The 15,721-nt window shown below is 39.8% G+C and overlaps 1 protein-coding gene across 1 annotated transcript in view; it reads right to left on the bottom strand.

Annotated features, from left to right (window-relative positions):
- Window positions 1-41: 41 nt before the first annotated feature.
- The window catches only part of LOC143298129 (uncharacterized), a 212,710-nt gene continuing 197,030 nt past the window's right edge, over window positions 42-15,721 (bottom strand). The window contains exons 99-102 of the mRNA XM_076610849.1: window positions 14,349-14,558; window positions 13,736-13,900; window positions 1,994-2,164; window positions 42-197 (exon numbers count right to left, since the gene is read on the bottom strand). Coding sequence (XP_076466964.1) covers window positions 42-197; window positions 1,994-2,164; window positions 13,736-13,900; window positions 14,349-14,558 — 702 coding nt within the window. The remainder of the gene's footprint in view (window positions 198-1,993; window positions 2,165-13,735; window positions 13,901-14,348; window positions 14,559-15,721) is intronic.

The following is a 15,721-nucleotide window of genomic DNA, read 5'->3' as shown; positions in this document are numbered from 1 at the left end:
TTCCATCAACACTGTAAGAGGTGTTTCTCCTTTTTTTTTTTTTAGTAGGGACGGATAGTGGCAGACAACCCTCGCAGAGCCCAGCGTGTGGCAGGAATTCCCTCCCTTCGCACATCCAGTTCCATCACCACTTCACGCGGCGCTATGCGGGAGTGATACACGGGGCACTGGTAGGTTTCTGATGCTCTGGTCGAGTCCTGAAAAAAGAACAAAATTTGGTGATGACATTGAAAAAATAAACCATGGTATGAAAAACGCATACACACACTCTCACACACACACACACACCAGTTTCAAAATTTTAATTATCCTTTCACTCCTATTGGAGTGTGGAGGACTACTACAAAATAACGATTTCATGCCTAGAATATATATACACTTCCAAATGCACAAGAAAGAGACATAGAATTGGGAAAACACAAATGTCTTTTGACCCCAAAAGAATACCGAGACAACATCTGCAAATTTAAGAAACTTACAGCTAAAATGACTTTTCTGCCTCCTTTGAGATGATTACAAAAAGAAACAAACAAACAAACAAAAACCCAACAATTTCACACACAAATATCTTTCGGGCAAATAGCTTTTTCACAATTGATTATACTTGGGACATTCCATATACACACACTGCTTAATGCTAAGCAAAACACAGCACTGCCAGAATTGCTCACACAACCCAGCCCAGGTGAACAACACGTCGACATGATGGGTGCAATACTCAAGTGGTTAAAGCATTGGACTTTCATCTGATGGGTCCTGGTTTCAAATCTCAGTAACAGTGCCTGATGGGTAAAAGGTGGACATTTTTCCAATCTCCCAGGTAAAGATTCTGTAATCGATGTTGTTCAGTGGGTTATGGAAACAAGAACACAACCAACATGCACACCCCCGAAAATGGAGTATGGCTGCCTGCATGGTGGAGTACATACAAAAAATGGTCATAAACATAAAATATTACATGTCTGTATAAGTACATATGTGGAGTGATGGCCTAGAGGTAACGCGTCCGCCTAGGAAGCGAGAGAATCTGAGCGCGCTGGTTCGAATCACGGCCGATATTTTCTCCCCCTCCACTAGACCTTGAGTGGTGGACTGGACGCTAGTCATTCGGATGAGACAATAAACCGAGGTCCCATGTGCAGCATGCACTTAGCACACGTAAAAGAACCCACGGCAACAAAAGGGTTGTTCCTGGCAAAATTCTGTAGAAAAATCCACTTCGATAGGAAAAACAAATAAAATTGCACACAGGAAAAAATACCCAAAAAAATGGGTGGCGCTGTGGTGTAGCAACGCGCTCTCCCTGGGGAGAGCAGCCCGAATTTGACACCGAGAAATCTGTTGTGATACAAAAGAAATACTAATACAAATACTAATACTAATACATGTGTGCGAGACTGAAGCCAGATTGAATGACACAGGAAAGGAAGGATGAGCACCCAATGTCAGCTGTCAGTTGGCTTTACACAGGTAGGCAGCCTGTCGTGCAAATGACTCTGTGTTTGTAAAGTGCTTGGAGCTTGGTCTCTGATAAAGGACAGGCACAAAATAAGTATCTATGTCATCATCATCCCCATGCACACTAGAGGGAAGGTGGCAAAATGTTCAGCCAACACAGAGAGTCTGTGAGGGTGTGGGTTTGAATCCCACTCTCGCCCTTTCTCTCAAATTTGACTGAAAAATCAAACTGAGCATCTAGTTTTTCGGACGAGACGATAAACCAAGGTTGTGTGTGCAGCACACACTTGGAGCACTGAAAAAGAACCCATGGGAACAAGACAGTTGCCCTCTGGCAAAATTATATAAAAAGAAATCCACATGATAGGTACACAAATATACAAGCACGCACTGGAGGCCTGACAAGCGTGTTGGGTTATGCTGCTGGCCAGGCATCTGCCTAGCTGATGTGGTGTAGCGTATATGGATTTGTCCGAACGCAGTGACGCCTTCTTGAGAAACTGAAACTGAAAACCCCATGCACACAACAACTCGCCTGTCCTGTGGGTTTGTCGCTGGCCGGCCAGCAGGTGAGGTGGACGACGGGCAACGCAGCACAGCCGATGCGAGGCGGGGAGTCCTGCAGCTCCCCCGTGGTCTTCTCCCAGGCACAGCCCCACACGTAGATGCCAAACACAAACATCCCCTCCTGTGGTGGGTCACGGAGCTGTCAGACACACACACACAAATCATGTTAATCATTGCCCAGCTGACTGCACAGGGACCATCTCTCTCTCTCTCTCTCTCTCTCTCTCTCTCTCTCTCTTTCTCTCTCAAGGACAGATTGGAAGAATGGGCCATGCCTAAAATCTTAATCCTTGAAAAAAAAACATTTTGAGATCTGAGTTCTCACACACACAAACACACACACTTACACTCACACACACATGCATGCACATTCACACCCACACACAATGAGAAAACAGTGTCGCACCCTATGTCCGTAAGGTACAGGAATAGCGCCCTGTGTCTGTAAATAGCAGGAATAAGTGGTAGTAGTTATAACTGTCTTCTCACACAATGTATATCCCACTACCCATAAACCACCACGTAGTTTACTGCTGCATTTTTCAGGCCAGTCAAGTGTCCCAACATGACACTGTGTGAATAAGCCGACAAACGGCATAACAATTACCTGCAACACTGAGTCACTGTGGGTACCACACAGCTGATCAATGAGTGATGAAATCAATCTGCACTGCTGAGATCAATGACTGTCTTAGTAAACAAATACCTATCAACATTCATGTGTGTTGGTGGCATCACTGGCACCACCATTCCTGTCATGATACACTCACACCCCCATGGCTGACCTGCCAACAACAATCATAAACTGCTACCTTACTGAGGTCACTTATACCCCACTGGGCTCGGGAAGAGGCATGATCTGTGTGTTTATTGCTGTATGATCTCTGTGTTCACTGCTGTATGATCTGTGATTTGTGTGTTAATTGCTGTATGATCTGTGATATATGTATGTTTATTGCTGTATGATCTGTGTGTTTATTGCTGCATAATCTGTGATATGTGTGTTTATTTCTATATGGTCTGTGATATTTGTGTTAATTGCAGAATGACTTGATATATGTTTATGTGTTTATTGCTGCGTGATCTGTGATATGTGTGTTTATCGCTGTATGGTCTGAGACATGTAGGAAGGAATTTTTTTGTTTAATGTCCCGTCACACATATCGGTGATTGAAGACATTTTGTAAAAGTATTTATGAATACATCTGAGTATTATCTGTTAGAAGGGGTGGGAGATGTGGATGAATGGAGGGTTTGGGGAAACTGGGCAAATGAGGGTAAAAATGTGGGTGAAATTTGAAAGAAAAACAAAACAAACAAACAAACAAAAAAAAAAAACCCTCTAAATACAGTTACAGGAAATTACTTAAAGGACTTCGTAAAAGAGAAGTCGTTAAACTGACAAGCGAAACAACTGATAATGAATGCAAAAAGTCAAAAACATCAACGTTCTCAGTCACTTGTGAAGACACACTTTCGTGTACAAAAGGCTTCATCAAGCTACAGTGAAAAATTATATGCTCAATTGTCAGGTTATTAAAGCATATACACTTGACATTAGAACAATACTTGGTCCGTAATGAATTTGATAATAGTCTGAGAGCTAAGCTCAGAATTGGTCTGCGAATCGGACCAAAGTCTGAGAGAGTCAACTGACGAGGTTTTAGACTTGAATTCAAGCACCTATAAAAGTCTCTTTCTAGTATATTGCTTATTTCCTTGTATGACAATGGGCAATATACTTTTATACTATCTATATGATTTTTTGCTCCCCTTTTTGCTGCCCTATCTGCTTGGTCGTTATAACGGAATCCAGTGTGGGATGGTATCCAACAAAAATCAACATTTGTACCCTTCACAAATAGGGAGTGCAATAAATACCTAATTTCAAAAAATAAATCTTCTCTTTGATTATTCTCAAAAAGGAGCAAACCTTTTAAGACAGATTGAGAATCAACACAAAATAGGATATTACTTATTATGATTGGTATATCAACAAGATGATTTAAAGCCATAAGGATGGCCACCAATTCAGCTGTAAAAATTGAATGTCCCTTACCTAAATAATATGATTTTTCTGTTTTTATGTCAGGAATGACAAAAGCAGATCCTGCACTGCTATCATCCAGGACCGAGCCATCAGTGTAAACTTTTAAATGATAATCAAAATTTTCTTCTAATTCAATTCTGACAGATGCTGCTATTATATGTGGAGATTCTCCTTTTGTTGTGTCAGAAGCACATATGTTGACGTTTGCTTTTGTTAACTCCCAGGGAGGGACAGGTGGCACCAGAACACGAGGTGCCATATCATGCAAATCAATGTCTGAAGAATTTAAAATATCTGACACATATGTGCGAATGGTTTGTAGATTTGAATTATTTTGTGCATTTTTTGGAAAATCAATATCAGACCTAATATTTAATTCCTCAAAATCATCCACTGCTGTACATCTCACAATATATTTAGCAGAACTTAATTTTCTGATTTCATCTAGTGGTAGAATACCCGCAAGCTTATAGGCTTCTGAGGTCTTAGTATGCACAGGTACCCCTAAAGCCAGTTTCACAGCTTTACTGTCAATTATTCGCAGCTTCTTTAGGAACGTCGGCGGGGCAGAAAAGAAAATTTCTTGACCGTAGGTCAATCTTGATCTTACGAGAGATGTCGCTAAATGTAAAAGAATTTTGGAGTCTTGTCCCCAAGGAGAGTGACTTACAATTTTTAAGAAATTTAAACTTTTAACTGCTTTAGTCACCATTGAATCAATGTGTTTCTTCCAGTTTAGTTTTGAAGTAAATAGGATCCCAAGAAATTTGATTTCCGACTTGAAAAATATTTCACGTCCTCCTAAAAAAAAACGTGGTAGTTTGCTGGGATTATAACCATTATTAAAGAGGATCAAATGTGTTTTTTCTACAGAAAACTCAAAACCATTAGATTGCATATAGCTACTCAGTCTATCGAGTTCACCCTGAAAATGTTTCTGTACATAATTTATGTAATGTAGGCTTGTCCTTTTCCTCAAGGATGTCTGAATCCATATAGCAATATCATCAGCATATTGAGCCAGCTTGGTAGATGATGAAAAACATGTATGTAAATCATAAAGCATAATGTTGAACAACAATGGAGAAATAATGGAACCCTGCGGGATTCCCATGTTTATAGGCCTAGAGGTTGATAAAGTTACTCCCACTTTTGCCACTATATATCTCCCACTTAAAAAGGATTTAACATAGTCATAAACATGACCCGACAGACCAATTTGTTTCAGCTTAAATAACAGTCTGCTATGCCACACTCGGTCATAAGCTTTAGTAAGATCGAAGAAGGACGCAAGGATACTTTTTCGCTTAGAAAACTGTTTTTTAATTTGGGTAGTGAGACGGGTCAGATGATCAATTGTAGATCTTCCTTTCCGGAATCCAGTTTGAGCTGACGGAATTATGTTATTTTTGTCACAGTAATACACCATTCTAATATTTACAATTTTCTCCATGACTTTCCCAACGTGGGAGGTAACCGAAATAGGTCTATAACTCGAAGCTTCTGTTCGAGGTTTACTCTGTTTTAATACAGGAGTTACAATGGAAGTTTTCCATACCTCAGGGATTTGTCCACATTCCCAGCACTTTTGAAATAATGTATGTAATATAATCAACCAGTTTTCTGGCAAATGGTTTAACATGGTGTAAGATACTACATCCTTACCAACTGACACATTTTTGTTACTCAACAAATGAATAGCGTTCTTTACCTCATGTAAAGTTATTGCCGAATTGATTGTATTATCATTTTGTGGGGTAGGATCTCTATATTTGTCACTGATTTCTTCTTCCTCTCTTAAAGTCTTTTGTTTAGTTGACAAACTATCTACACTGCCTGTTTTATAATACATACAAACAAATTCTTCAGCCTTCTCTTGAGGGGACAGAAACTCTTTATCTTTTGTTTTAATAGGATAGTCTTGGAGAACAATGCCTGATTTCATTTCTTTCATTTTGGCCCACACTTTCTTCATATCCTTATGGTCAGATACTTCATTCAAACAGAATTGTGACCAGTATTGTCTTTTTTCTCGGGCTATGATTCTATTCGCCTTGATTTTTGTGTAACACATTTCTTTATGAGCGGCTTCTTTTACATCTTCATCACGTACTTTTCTGAGTTTCAACCATGTTAGGTATGCTAGTTTCTTTGTATTTACAGCCTCCGCACATGCATCATTCCACCAAACATTTCCAGAAAAAATGTCACTCCTCTTTGAACCTTTTTTGGGAATTGCTATTTCAGCAGCTCCAATAATTGATTTTTGAAAGTTGTTATAAAAAACATTTAAATCTTCACAAAAAATTTCACTTTCAGAAATGTTCGTAAGATAGTTTTGAAATGTTTCCCAGTTTGCATATTTGTAATTGAATTTTGGGATTTCGTCTTCTCCGCTGTATTTAGATATATTACAATCCTTAAAAGACAGTGTGATTGGCACATGATCACTGCCTAGTGGATCATCCCCAGTATCCCACTGTACTGTTAAAGCTAGAGATGGTGATATGAAGGTTAGGTCAAGTGCCGATGCTCTATGATGAGCCACATCTGGGATACGTGTAATCCTCCCATCGTTAAGTAAATGCAACGATGAATCAACAATATTTTCAACAAAGTCAGGATGAGATATTATTTGACAATCACTATCCCAGAAGGGAGCATGGGAATTAAAATCTCCCCCGACGATCCATCTTTCTTTTGAGCAATTTAATGTTCGCAACCAATTTGTATTTTGCTTACTTGGACCTTTGGGATAGTAGACTGACGCAAAATGTATGATTTGATTATTAGAGACATGCAATTTTACAAACGTAGCTGACATCTTTTCAGTATAGTTAGAAATAGGAGATGGATGGACACTTGCGTAATTCAAACCACATTGTACGTAAATAGCTGTACTAATCTTGTCAGAATCCTCGCTTATATGATAAACCGGAGGATAATAATAACCTTTCAGATTCGGTAACTTATTTTTAGTAACATTCAATGACTGAAAAAGGAGAATATGATGAGAATTTTCACAAAGGTAAGCAAGCAGATTATCAATATTTGTACTCAAAGAGCGGGAGTTCCATTGCAAGACTGATAGATTCCTACATGTTATTTGCAACTTCTTAGTCATTTATCAGCTAGAATGAATCGTAGAAAAAAATATCATTAGATAATGAGATATCCGATTTTAAAACTAAGATAATGATAGATAAAGGGCCTTATACTATCAAAATACAAGGTGATGAGGTGTTCTTCGTGTAGACAATGTGATGACTGATTTGATGCAATGTTAGGTAGTTAACAAGCTGTAGTTTCATCTCCTCGGATGACGACGTAAAAAGGTCTTTATATAGACCAGTCGTTGTCTCCGCTGATGACGACCTCTGGTAGTCATACAGTCCAGGTGTTGTCTCCCCAGATGGCGACGTCTGGTGGTCGTCATGCAGACTAGGTGATGACTGCTTAGATCGTGATGTTATGCATTCATGTGGACTAAGTGATGACTGTTCTGATGATGACGGCAGGTGGTGGTCATGTGTATCAGGAGTTGTCTCCCCAGTTGGCGCCGTCAGGTGGTCGTCATGTAGATTATGTAATGTCTGCTGAGGTGATGCTGTTGGAAGGCTTTCATGTATACCCGATGATGTCTTTACAGATGACGACGTCAGGTGGTCATCGTGTAGAACACGTGAAGCATTTTCAGATGATGATGTCATATGGTCATTGTGGAGAACAGGTGATGGCTCCTCTGATGACAATTTCAGAAGGTATTCATGTAGATCAAGTGATGTCTCCTCCGATGACAATGTCAGATGACCGTCTTGCAAACCAGATGATGTCTCCTTAGGTGACAATGTGTGTTTATGCATGATCTCTGATCTGTGTGTTTATCATGATCTGTGATCTGTGTGTTTATTGCTGCATGATCTGTGACATTTGTGTTTATCACTGTATGATCTGTGACATGTGTGTTTATCGCTGTATTATCTGTGACATGTGTGTCTTCATCGCAGTGTTAGTGACCTGTGATCTGTGTGTTTATTGCTGTATGATCTGTGACATTTGTGTTTATCACTGTATGATCTGTGACATGTGTGTTTATCGCTGTATTATCTGTGACATGTGTGTTTATCGCTGTATTATCTGTGACATGTGTGTTTATCGCTGCATGATCTGTGACATGTGTTTATCGCTGCATGATCTGTGACATGTGTTTATCACTGCATGATCTGTGACATGTGTTTATCGCTGCATGATCTGTGACATGTGTTTATCACTGCATGATCTGTGACAGGTGTGTTTATCACTGCATGATCAGTGACGTGTGTTTATCACTGCATGATCTGTGATGTATGTGTTTATCACTGTATGATCTGTGACATGTGTGTTTATCACTGTATGATCTATGACGTGTGTGTTTATCGCTGTATGACCCGTGATCTGTGTGTTTATCGCTGTATGATCTGTGACATGTGTGTCTTCATCGCAGTGTTAGTGACCTGTGATCTGTGTGTTTATTGCTGTATGATCTGTGACATTTGTGTTTATCACTGTATGATCTGTGATCTATGTGTTTATCACTGCATGATCTGTGACATGTGTTTATCACTGCATGATCTGTGACATGTGTGTTTATCGCTGTATGACCTGTGATCTGTGTGTTTATCGCTGTATGATCTGTGACATGTGTGTCTTCATCGCAGTGTTAGTGTGGCCAGCCATCAACAGAGACAACTCAGAACAATATAAATGGATTACAATGCAGCTGTAGGTAGGGGACAGGACAGACACTCATCTTCAGTAAAAAGCATATAGAACAGGACTATGCTAAAACAAATCTACAGCATGAGAATAGAAACTGAACATAAAAGCATACCTGAACATATTTGAAAAGGAGGGAACATCAATACAGGCACAGGGTTTTATGTTCTGTTGTACTCGAGTCACTTACAGTTAAGCTTGAGAGACAATGCATGCTAAATCCTATGTGCACTGAAAATTTTTTTTTTTTTTTAAATCAGTGCCATGCTACTATGATTATTTGTCTAGGCAGAGAAAGCGATCTGAATGTTGATACAGGGAAAACAAATCGCTGTGCTAGAAAAACAGCTTCTCTGTTGAAATAATGCTTCCTTAAATCAGTGTGCTAAAAAAAAATAATAAAATAAAAAAAATTTAAAAATCAACAAAACATTCATCACATCAACACCAAGATTAAACCCTCGAATGCCCCAGAATGAAAACTTCTGTCCCCTTCTGGTGTGGAAAAAGTGCCCGAGGATGGAAATTTCCAGTTCCAGCCCTGTCGTGGCATGAATTTTCTGATGGCAAATCACCAAATTCACGTGAAATTGCTGTAACTGAATAGTGCGTTCATTCTCCTTTCAAAAAAGTATTAATTATACAGACTTTCTTTCAGTAGTTTGCATGCTAGATTTTTTTTTTTTTTTTTTTTTTAATAGATATTACCCTTTGTGATCAAACCATCTCTTGGCTAATAGCTGTCACTGAGCATGAAACAGGCTTGGCACTGAAAGGGTTAAAACAGTATCTGGTGGTGTGAGAAGTGCTGCTTTCTCGACAAGGAAATACAGTACACACAACATGGCACATTTAGATAACACTTTCTGTTGACAAGGTGATCCCTGCGCACCTGTAAAGAATGGCAGAATAGGTATCAATTGACCACTGCCTTGGTGGACACAACAGCGTAGTCTGGATTTAAGCATCTACAAATGTCATCTATTGTCTGTAAAGTCTAGACATCTCTCATGACAACGTTAGGTTTTCAATAATGACACCGAGCCTGCAGAACAGATACCCTTTCATTCACCAAGTTTTATGTGTCTCTCATGATCAAGGATGATGTGGAAAACAAAAATCACTGATATGCTGATTTGTGGATAATGATAATAAATAAGTGACTTATTTATAAATTTCTCTTGCATTATCTAAAAAAATGTTTTTTCTCTGGGTGATTCCACCACACATGAAACTTTTCATAAAATGCATTCATACACACTTCTCTTTATAATATTCTGGAGTATCATAATAATGAAAACAATAATCTTAAGAAGAAGAAACTGCATTTGCATGGTGCGGTGCATTTCCAAAGAAAGTTTACACTCAATGCACTGGCAATCGCCCATTCAAACACAACTACACCCAAACATTGACTAACCGCACTCAACCACACACACAACTTCATGATCACATGCACGATAATAACAATAAAATAACATAAACCAAAATACAACCTCATCTCCTTACCCTCAAACTGCTAGGCTTGGATGTTGATCCGAAGCTTACTCTTTGGATAGTAAGTTTTCTTCTCAATAGAACTCAGTCCGTCCGCTTTCATACTGCCCACTCTTCTCTAAACTCTACTTCTACTGGTGCACCCCAAGGTACAGTGCTGTCCCCTGTTCTATTTACACTGTACACAAATGACTGCAGAGGCACGGAGGAAACTCCTGTCATAAAATATTCTGATGATTCAGCTACTGAAGATCTGTCCAACTCTGATGCTATTTATTTCAGTGAAATTAAAAAGTTCTGTTCCTGGTGTGAGAAAAACTATCTGGATCTCAACGTATTGAAAAGAAAGGAAATGTTAATAGATTTTCAGAAAGACCCCTTGCCTGTAGCTAACCTTGTTATTGATGGTCAAACAGTGGAGAGGGTCAATGAATATAGATATTTAGGGAATATCTTAGACAATAAGCTGACTTTTGACAGAAATGTTGATTCCATTCATAAGAAATGTCAATCTAGAATTTTTTGTTTACAGAAGCTTAGAAATGTTGGTATAAATTCAACTATTCTTCAAAGTTATTATCGATGTTGTATTGAGTCCGTGCTCACAGTTTCATTTATGTGCTGGTATGGAAGTTTGGGAGTGAGGAGTAAGCATGTTTTGAACGATGTCATGAGTGTATGCAGTAAAATTGTGGGAGTGAAACAAGCTAGTATGCAAGAGCTGTATGAAAGTCGAGTGGTTAAAAAAAAAAGCAGGCAAATAGCAACTGACGACATCCATATTTTAGCAAAGTATTATGAGCTATTGCCATCAGGACAATGCTACAGAACTTTTACGTTGAAATCCAGAGCTCTGAAGACTTTTATTCCACGTTCAATCCACCTTTTAAATTCTTGAGAACTCGTGTGTGTGTGAGTGCGTGTGCGCGTGCGCACACTCTCATGTGAGACGTGTGAAAGTCCGTGCATGATAGGTTGTACCTTGTTCTAGTTGTGTGTGTGTGTGTGTGTGTGTGTGTGTGTGTGTTTACTGAGCTTAAAAACATGACAATTGGTTATTATGAATGTGCAATATAAAGGATGAATAATAGGCAATATGCAGGATGAATGTACAATGGAAAATGTCTAATGCTAACGTCCATATTCTAAATATATTTCTGTTATTAATTACGATGTAATAATTCATTGCAATGTTTTAAAAGTGAATATGTGAAATGCTTTCATTGAGAACATATATTTATTACTCTTGTTTAATCAAGTAAACCGCGTGTGTGGGGTGGGTGGGGGGTGGGTGTGTGCTGATTATCTGGTTGTGGTTTTCCGCAATTTATCTTTATTCTTATCTTATCTGTCTATTATAATCAATGTGCAATATAGTAGGCTATGCTTATAATTATATTCAAAATAATGTTTCTTAATTCTTTCTGTTTTCATATTAAGAATACCAGTTATTACCTGCAGTGTGTGGATGTATGTATGAAACGGTGTATGTGATATTTTTTACATTTGTGTCTTCATAATATTCGTAAAAGCTGTTGTTGACTTTTACAGTAATGGTCCCCATGTTGTTTACTTGTCTATGTTGTGATAATGCACCTGACCAAATTTCTCCAGTTGGAGATAATAAAGTTATTCTTATCTTATCTACATCATCCATTCAAAAGATATTTGAGAGATGCCCCCTCACTGTGAAATAGTTATTCCTCAGCGGTCTAGTGGCCAGGTAAATTCTTGTATGTGTTAGGAACATGACCTGAATATCATCAGGTCATTAATCAGCTCACAGGTAGACACAACTATAAGGTTAACATGGATCTAAACACTAATTAATGACTTGTCTCTTCAATGATTATACGACAAATGCAGGAAATGGAGTGCCCCAAAATGAATATGTCACAAAGCGCCAACAGTTGTCTTAGTCCAAGCAAGAGTCAGTAATTAAAACTAGAAATAAATAGATGAGGAGGAGGAAAAAGAAAAGAATGTAGCAAATGGTCAGACTCCACAAGACCTGAAGGCCCGACCAGCATACCCATAGCGGTGTATCTACACTGAAGAGGCTGCCTTCTCCTGATCGGGGAGGCTTTTGAGTCAGAAATTGCACCTGAAGGGGGAAGAGGACAGGACACAGCTGTCACCAAAAAGCTCACCACAGACTCAACACCCATCCTTCCCCTGTCTTTGATCAACTGGCATGACTCTCTATCACACACACAGCTCATGGCTTTGGGGGGGAAAAAGAAAAAAAAAAGACATCAAGGAGTTGTCAGCCTTTTCATAAGCGACACAGATTTTCTTATCTCTGATTCAACAGTTATCAAGGTAATGAGCTGAATAAATAAACCCAACAAACTATTGGCTGACCGGTGCAACAGCTAAGCATCTGGAGCATCCAGCTTTCAATATGATGGTCCTGGGTTCAAATCCTGATTGCGGCATCTGGCTGGTTAAGGTGGACAAGTTGTTTTTTTCAGTGTCCCATGTCACATCTTAGCAGTCCTGATAGTGCCTCTTTTTCCTCTTCATGGGGATATATACATGCAGACTATCAAAAACACACATTAAAAATCCATATCAGAATCAGCATGATTATGGAAGCATAAACATACACAGTATGTTATGCTCACACCCAGCAAACGGGTGTATGGCTGCCTAATGGGAAGGGATGGTCATGTATGTAAAAGCCCACTTGTACAAACAAACAAACATGGAACCTGCAGCCCCTGAACACCAAAGACGAATGACCGGCTGAAAGCTTAGTCTGTAGTGCTACAGGCTGATGCACTGGTCTCTGGTGAAACTGACTGATGTAAAGATAAGCAGCTGGACTCTCAGCTTGCTTACTCTCACTCTCGCCGGAAACTGAACTCAAAAACACACAATGACATTTTGTAAAGCCTTCTGGTGCAAAAAAATGAAAGTTACTTACTCAAACCACACAACTGATTGTAATAAATAACACTCAAGCTTTAATAACAGCAACGAGAGTGCTGTCCTCTGCCATAAATTATATCAAAAGAAATCACTCTGAAAGGTACACAATTATATAAGCATGCACTCAAGGCCTGACAAGGCTGGATTATGCTGCTGTCGGGCATCTGCCTAGCATATGTAGCGTAGCATATATGGATTTGTCCCGATGCAGTAAGAAACTGAAAATGAAACTGAAATTAATGAGAGCTGGCAGCTCTGCAGAATGACACGTCTAGAAATGTTTGTTCTAAGTTTGGTTTCAGACTGTTAGAACAGCTGACCATAAATCTAGAAATGTTTGTTCTAAGTTTGGTTTCAGGCTGTTAGAACAGCTGACCTTAAACAAACAAAACAAATTAAAGCCAAAAAATGACCACCACCCCCTCCCCTTCTCCCCCAAATGAATCTAAACCATAGTGAACCACAACAACTCACATGGTCTTTGTCCCGGGAGGTAACCTCAGTCTGGAAGACGAACTGTTCGAAGTTGCCAGAGCGATCTCCGGAGAAGGAGCGGATACTCTCCTGTTTCAGGAGGGCCAGAAGACCCCGAGGATTGAAGAACGCTCCCAGCCAGTAGGCAGGCATCTTTTCTCGGCCCTGGTGAAAAAAAATAACAGACCAAAAAACATTGCTACTGACTATCAAAGAAGACCATCACAATAAACTGTCACACACATACACACATGCTGATACACACACACTACACATCCACTACACACACACACACATACTATCCACACATGCACTCTACATACTTCACACACACACAACAAACACATAAACACACACACTCAAACTACACGCATGCATGCTACACACACACACACTCTATACACACACTACACAACACACTACACACACAACACATCCAGTACACACACATACTACACATGCACATATTCACTCACAACACACCACACCACATTACACCACACACACACGCACCACACCACATACACACAAACACCACAACACACACATACATACAAACACCACAACACACACCACACACAACACACACATCACACACCAGCCCTTCACTCACCAAGGACAGGATGCGCTCAAAGTGGTGGCAGCGGCTCTGTAGCTCGGTCAGCCATTGGCCGAGACCCCAGGTGAGGGGTGGGGCCGAGTTGCCAGACATGTCACACCACAGCTGGGGGATCCGCAGGTGGTGCAGGTCGTCGGCCACCGACAGGGTGTGCTCCGACATCTGGTCGCCCAGCAGGTTCGATTCCGTGGCCACTTTAATGGCCTGGGGAGAGAGGGGGAAGTCACAGAAATGTTTTTGTTACTGAAGATCTATGCAAAAGATGCAGAGACGTTTTTGTTACTGTTAAAATGAAGATCTATGCGAAAGATGCAGAGACGATTTTGCTACTGTTAAAATGAAAATCTATGTGAAAGATGCCGAGATGTTTTTGCTACTGTTAAAATGAAGATCTATGCCAAAGATGCAGAGATGTTTTTGTTACTGTTAAAATGAAGATCTATGCGAAAGATGCAGAGATGTTTTTGTTACTGTTAAAATGAAGATCTATGCGAAAGATGCAGAGATGTTTTTGCTACTGTTAAAATGAAGATCTATGCCAAAGATGCAGAGATGTTTTTGTTACTGTTAAAATGAAGATCTATGCGAAAGATGCAGAGATGTTTTTGCTACTGTTAAAATGAAGATCTATGCAAAAGATGCAGAGATATTTTTGTTACTGCTAACAAGATCTATGCAAAAGATGCAGAGATATTTTTGTTACTGCTAACAAGATCTATGCGAAAGATGCAGAGATGTTTTTGTTGCTGTTAAAATGAAGATCTATGCGAAAGATGCAGAGATGTTTTCTTTACTGGTATCTTCTTCTTCTTCTGCGTTCACTCGTATGCACACGAGTGGGCTTTTACGTGTATGACCGTTTTTACCCCGCCATGTAGGCAGCCATACTCCGTTTTCGGGGGTGTGCATGCTGGGTATGTTCTTGTTTCCATAACCCACCGATTGCTGACATGGATTACAGGATCTTTAACGTGCGTATTTGATCTTCTGCTTGCATATACACACAAAGGGGGTTCAGGCACTAGCAGGTCTGCACATATGTTGACCTGGGAGATCGTAAAAATCTCCACCCTTTACCCACCAGGCGCCGTCACCGTGATTCGAACTCGGGACCCTTAGATTGACAGTCCAACGCTTTAACCACTCGGCTACTGCGCCCGTCTTTCCTTACTGGTATCAAAATGAAGGTCTGTGGGAAAGACGCAGTGATGTTTTTGTTACTATCAAAAAGAAGGCATGTGGAAAGGAACATAGAGATGTTTTCATTCCAATTAAAATGAAGGGGCCTATGAGAAAATGCAGAAATGTTTTCGTTACTATCAAATGTCTGTGGTCTGTGGGAAAGACACAGTGTTTTCGTTACTATC

Source organism: Babylonia areolata, chromosome 23 (assembly GCF_041734735.1).
Source record: "Babylonia areolata isolate BAREFJ2019XMU chromosome 23, ASM4173473v1, whole genome shotgun sequence".
Lineage (NCBI taxonomy): Eukaryota > Metazoa > Mollusca > Gastropoda > Neogastropoda > Buccinidae > Babylonia > Babylonia areolata.
The sequence above is the reverse complement of the archived record's forward strand: the minus strand, read 5'-3'. Positions and strand labels throughout refer to the sequence as shown.